We start from the raw sequence: 6000 nt of genomic DNA on the forward strand, positions 1-6000 counted from the left end.
GCGATCTGATAACGAACAGAGAACGTGGTTTAATGACATTGATTGTGGGTAATAATCAGGTTGGCAATGTGGAATTCGTGGATAGCTCCTCCTTCTTGTGTTCTTTTGCAATGCAATCATCGTTTAAGGTGTCAACCATGATAGCACATGAGAGATTTTCATCCTGACGTTCCACTTATTCTCTTTCCTAACCAGGGATTGATGTCTCCTCAACCCATTGATTGGTTTCCCAATCTGTACTCTGCATTTTATTCACATGGGTCACATGTCATGAGAATTGTCCCTGTTTGTTGTCCATCCCTAATTTCCCTTCGGGTGGGCAGCATGCTAGGTCAGTTCAGAGGGCAGTTAAAAGGGAACCACATTGTTGTGGGTCTGCAGCCATGTATAGGCCAGAACAGGTATCGAGGGCAGATTCCTTTCCTTACAAACATGAGTGAATCAGATGGGATTTCCAGGCAAATTCAAAAAATAAAAAAGAAACATGATTTCAACAAAAATGTATTATTAAAAATAATTAATTGTAAATATTAAATACAAAAAAAGAGGTCTCATTCAGTACAAAAATTGTCAATGTGGAAAAACATTGTCTATTCCATAACTCTAAATACATAGCAGTAACAACATTTTTAAACGCATTTGACACATTGTGGAAACTGTCACATTTTGTTGCACAAAGACATCAACACAATAAATATCAATAAATTCGCTGAAATTTGGTTCAAATGTCCATTTGAGAGGTTAGAAATGGAAAGGTCAGCGTGGTTCAGGGTTTATTGTTCTGCAAACCCACATCCTGAAAGCCTGACAGTACATTCCAAATCAGACTCTGAAAATGTAACAATGCATCAGAGGAAAATAACACAGCCATAAACATCAATAAATTAAAAATAAATAACCCAACAAGTCATCCATTGTTCTCTCATCATTAAAGTATAAAATTCACGACAAATATCCATAAATAAATATAGTTTTAAATGAAAATTCTTTAAAATAAATATTCATTGTTCCCAGTCTGTAATATAGAAGTCTTTTTCAGTTTCTTCTCCTGATTTGTGCCATTAGGGAACTCATCTGTTGTAATTGGGCCCTGGTCTTAGTGCGGATTATTTCCCAGGCACATTCACTGAATTTCTGAAAAAGAAAATTATTCAGGAAAATTGATTACAGAATGAATAGATTCCAAAGGGGTGAATTAATGTACATGCCAATAACCACACAGTCAATCACCAATAGTCCTACCTCCTGTTTGAGAAACTTTTCCAGTTTCCTGAAGTAATTGTGAATGGTGAAGTTTCTCTTCATCTTGTGCTCTGACTCCTGTTTCCTGACACAGTCTTGCAGCTCACTGAGCTGCCGATCCAGGATCAGTCGGAAATGTTCCACCTTGTCTCGGGCCCACGTAACTGAGCCCAGATTCATGCTGTAGATCTTGTTGATGTGTCGCAGAGTTTGATGGACAATCCGGATCCTGTCCTCTGTCTATACAAAATATACACAATGCCATTAGAAAGATTCCATTCCCCATAAGGAATAGTACGATATGAGCCATAAACAGATAAGGCTAAAAATGTTCAAATGGAAAATGTTCACTTTCAGTGACTTAAAAGGGGATCAGGCCTATGTTTATTGGAATCAAAGTTTGTTATTTCTTCCTTCATGGGATGTGGGCATCACTGGCAAAGACAGAATTTGTTGCTCATCCCTAATTGTATTTGACATGAATATTTCAGGTAACATTTAAGAATCAACCACATGATTGTGGATTTGCAGTCACTTGTAGGCCAGACCAAGTAAGGACAGCAGGTTTTCTTTCCTTAAAGGTCATTAATGAACCAGGTGGATCTTTCCAACAATCTATGACAGTCCCATTGCTGGGATTAGCTGTATTTCCAGATTTATAAATTGAGCATGAATTCGATTGGCTGTCCTGGTGCAAATTGAACAAAAGTTCCCAGAGCAGAACACTAGCCCTCGGGATTATCAATCCAGTGGCATGAGCACTGTGCCACTATTACCACCTAAGTAATATTGGGTCAATAATAATTGCAAATGAGCAATTTGAGTTTTTATAATTGGAGATGTTTTGGATACAAACTGGGCTCCTTACGATGAAATGGAGAGGCCAGAGGCCATTTGATTTTCAGTAAAAATTAGAGTCTTTGTTCAGTATAGAACCAAGCTGAATGCAGACCATATACACCAACAATATCAAAAGAAATGAGGGGTAAATACAGTGCATGAGAATTAACGAGAGGTATCATAAAGAGGAAACTAAAAATGGGTCATAAGAATATGAGGAACGTGAAGATGCCGGTGCTGGACTAGGGGGGAGAAGATTAGATTCCAAGACGTTTATTTGAAAAGAGTAATTTAGATTTGGCTTCAGTTCGAAAGGAAATGCTTCAAATGTTACAGTAAAGGGAGAAGTAGTAAAGAAATTGGATGGGATAAAAAGGGGGCTTCAATGTGGTGGTGCAACTGGGAATGTTGCTGCCTGTCCTCAATGCACCTGTCAAACATGCAGGGCCAAAGAGGGACGACATTTCTAAGACCTGGATGGAAGTCCGAGAGAGGTTAGGATTGTAGGAGATATGGGAAAATGGTCAGAAGCATAAGGTTGTTGTTCTTCCATCACATCCCGGACTGCACCAGATACCGGGTCACGTGACCTGTCCAGTACTGCCTTTGAATCTCAGGGTTCTGAAGGAAATGGCAGAGGTGATCGTGAATGCCTTAGTGATTATTTTCCAAACCTCGCTGGATTCCGGGGAAGTGCCGGAAGATTGGAAAACGGCTAATGTTACGCCGCTGTTTAAAAAGGGTAGCAGGCAAAAGGCAGGGAATTATAGGCCGGTTAGTTTAACGTCTGTTGTAGGAAAAATGTTTGAATCCATCATCAAAGAAGAAATAGCGAGGCACCTTGAGAAGAATTGTTTGATAGAGCAGATGCAGCAAGGATTCGTTAAGGGGAAGTCATGTCAGATGAATTTATTGGAATTCTATGAGGATGTGACTAGTGCGGTGGACAGAGGGGAACCAGTGGATGTGGTGTTTCTCAATTTTCAGAAGGCATTTGATAAGGTGCCACACAAAAGGTTGTTACAGAAGGTTAGGGGGCATGGAGTTGGGGTAAGGTGTTAGCGTGGATAGAGGATTGGCTGTCAAATAGGAGACAGAGAGTAGGTGTCAATGGGTGCAATTCGGATTGGCGTTTGGTGACTAGTGGAGTGCCCCAGGGATTGGTGCTGGGGCCTCAGCTATTTACCATTTATATAGATGATCTGGAGGAGGGAGCTGAATCTAGGGTATCGAAATTTGCTGATGACACAAAGATAAGTGGAAAAGCAAATTGTGCGGAGGGTGTAGAAAGTCTGCAGAGGGATCTAGATAGGCTAAGCGAGTGGGTAAGGACCTGGCAGATGGAATACACTGTTGGCAAGTGTGAGATTATCCACTTTGGCAGGAATAACAGTAGGAGGCACTACTACTTAAAGGGCGAAAAGCTGCAGCATGCTATGGTGCAGAGGGACCTGGGGGTCCTTGTGCATGAGTCACAAAAACCCAGCCTGCAGGTGCAGCAGGTGATCAGGAAGGCAAATGGGATGTTGGCCTTCATAGCGAGGGGGATTGAATATAAAAGTAGGGAGGTCTTGCTGCAACTGTACAGGGCACTGGTGAGGCCGCAGCTGGAATACTGTGTGCAGTTTTGGTCGCCGCACTTGCACGAGGATATTTTGGCCTTGGAGGGAGTGCAGAGGAGGTTCACTAGGCTGATACCAGAGTTGAGGGGGTTGAACTATGAAGAGGGGTTGAATAGACTGGGCTTGTACTCGTTGGAGTTTAGAGGGATGAGGGGGGATCTTATTGAGACGTATAAGATGATGAAGGGGATGGATAGGGCAGAGGTTGAGGGGTTCTTCACGCTCAGAAAGGACAGCAGGACTAGAGGGCACAGCCTCAAGATAAGAGGGGGGGGGCAGTTTAGAATGGAGTTGAGGAGGAACTTCTTCACTCAAAGGGTAGTGAATCTCTGGAATTCTCTGCCCGTTGAAGTGGTGGAGGCTACCTCGCTAAATGTATTTAAGACGCGGGTAGATAGGTTTTTGGTAGGCAAGGGGATTAAGGGTTATGGGGAGAAAGCGGGAAAGTGGAACTGAGCCACTTCAGATCAGCCATGATCTTATTGAATGGCGGGGCAGGCTCGAGGGGCTAGCTGGCCGACTCCTGCTCCTATTTCTTATGTTCTTATGAATGAGACACATATCCACAACTCCGCCTGACCCCACTGGGAATACTAGCAACCTGGAAGCAAACCGACAAGATGACTTTCTGGATTCCCACTTGCTGAATCCCCTGATTCCAACTGATTGTGTAAAGTTGTCAATGAGGATGAGACCCTTGTATGGACATTCAATTTGTGTCTCCCAGGCCGTCGAACATCAGTTAATGGGGACAGTTTTGCCTTGACTGCCTTTCGGACACGGCCGTAATCCTAAAACATTCTACACTCAGGATGTATCCCAAGCGTTACTAACGCTAGGGATATTTCACTTCCATTGAGTCACATAAGAGTGGAACATGCTGCATGGAGGCATGTTGAATTTCATTGCACTTTCTATCATTTTGAAGTAGAAATGTTTTGTAATGCTCTTCCGCAAGTGTTATGAATAATTTATGTTTTTGGGGGTGATAGTGATCAGAAGAATGAAAGTGTAAGAGGCAGAAAATGAAATAGTTCGCGGGCAACAGATTATTAAAGCAAGTGGTCTTATTGGAGAGGAAGGAATGGTTAGAGAGGCGGATAGAATTTCAGGGGCTTCGAGACAGAGAGTTAGTAAGTGCGGTAAGAGTGAAATTATTAGTGAGTTAGATGCAGAATGAAATACAATGACAGAGGGTTCTGTTATTGTCACAATGGGTGGAAATCACACGATTGAAGGTATTTACAGTTGCCAGTTCCGATCAGATTGTAACTTTTTATGAAACCTCTGTCTAAATAAAATGACCAGTGTCTAAATAAAATGAACGGAGATTTTACTCACCTCTAATTCCTTCGAAAGTTTCACCAGATCCAAGGCTTTGGATTTCAGGAAGTGTCTCTGTTTTATACAGTGCTGGGGAAAGGAGCCACCCTGAGAGGAGAAAAAACATAATTAATTATAAATCCCCAGAAATTTGTGATGATTTGACATTTCTCACGCTGCTCAGAATACAGCTTTGACTCACCATTTGATTGAGTTTGCCGAGTGTCTGTTTGTTGAGAATTTGCTGTAATTGCAGCTTCTCACAGCCCAGACTGAGGGTCCCGAACAAGAAGAGCAACACCATGCAAAATCTCCAAATACTCGCCAAAGCCATGACCAACCGAGTCAGAATGAAACCCCGAAGTGAGGATAAGACACCGACTGAGTTCAACTCCGAATAACAATTATTTTCAAACGAATGAAAATCTAAATAGTTCCGCCTCTGAATACCGAGTGAACGGCTGAACTGTTCAGTCCTCTTTCCGTGTGTCTGTCTGTGTCTCTCTCTGTGTATCCGTATATATATGTGGACTGTGCTGGGAGGAACAGTCCCTGGTCATGCCGCTGCAGGGGTTGGCGATTACATTGAAAAAGTGAAATCTGGTAGCGGGAGTTTTGGAAATTCTTCAGGTGAGGAATAATTAGTCTGCTCCCTGTCTGAGGTAAGGAATGTGAAAGCGGGAGATTCCGGAACCAGAGACTGGAAGATTCCGATACACAAATCACAAACAGCGCTCGGTTCCAGTTCAAAGTTCCAACAATCTGGATCAATGTTATCAATATCCATTTTGTAAAAATAGATTATTGCCTTCAAAGTGATCGAATTCACATTTAAGGAAAAAATAAAGTTACGGTTGGTCAGATTGTTGGATTTCGGGGTTGTTCTTCTTGAGTTCTCTGCCCCAAGGCGGCCCCGACTCATTTTCTCATCAGAGCTCTATAAGGTGATTATTACATTCGGAAATGGCACTCA

At 42.3% G+C, this 6000-nt stretch overlaps 1 protein-coding gene across 1 annotated transcript; it reads right to left on the reverse strand.

Moving 5' to 3' along the window:
- Positions 1-1035: 1035 nt before the first annotated feature.
- LOC145359259 (interferon alpha-F-like) lies at positions 1036-5361 on the reverse strand. The gene is made up of 4 exons (XM_080213764.1): positions 5230-5361; positions 5046-5135; positions 1243-1482; positions 1036-1134 (listed from the first exon to the last, which is right to left on the reverse strand). The coding sequence occupies exons 1-4, from the start codon at positions 5359-5361 to the stop codon at positions 1036-1038; spliced, it is 561 nt and encodes a 186-aa protein (XP_080069890.1).
- Positions 5362-6000: the final 639 nt, after the last annotated feature.

This window comes from Carcharhinus amblyrhynchos, chromosome 27 (genome assembly GCF_965287045.1).
Source record: "Carcharhinus amblyrhynchos chromosome 27, sCarAmb.v2.hapA, whole genome shotgun sequence".
NCBI classification, from domain to species: Eukaryota; Metazoa; Chordata; class Chondrichthyes; order Carcharhiniformes; family Carcharhinidae; genus Carcharhinus; species Carcharhinus amblyrhynchos.

Excerpts from the sequence above, each read along its gene's own strand:
- LOC145359259 (XM_080213764.1), bottom strand. The coding sequence starts at position 5,361 with ATGGCTTTGGCGAGTATTTGGAGATTTTGCATGGTGTTGCTCTTCTTG. Across the intron at positions 1,483-5,045 it reads AACTTTCGAAGGAATTAGAG|ACAGAGGACAGGATCCGGAT; the intron begins GTGAGTAAAATC and ends TATTTTGTATAG. Across the intron at positions 1,135-1,242 it reads AAAAGTTTCTCAAACAGGAG|AAATTCAGTGAATGTGCCTG; the intron begins GTAGGACTATTG and ends TTTCTTTTTCAG.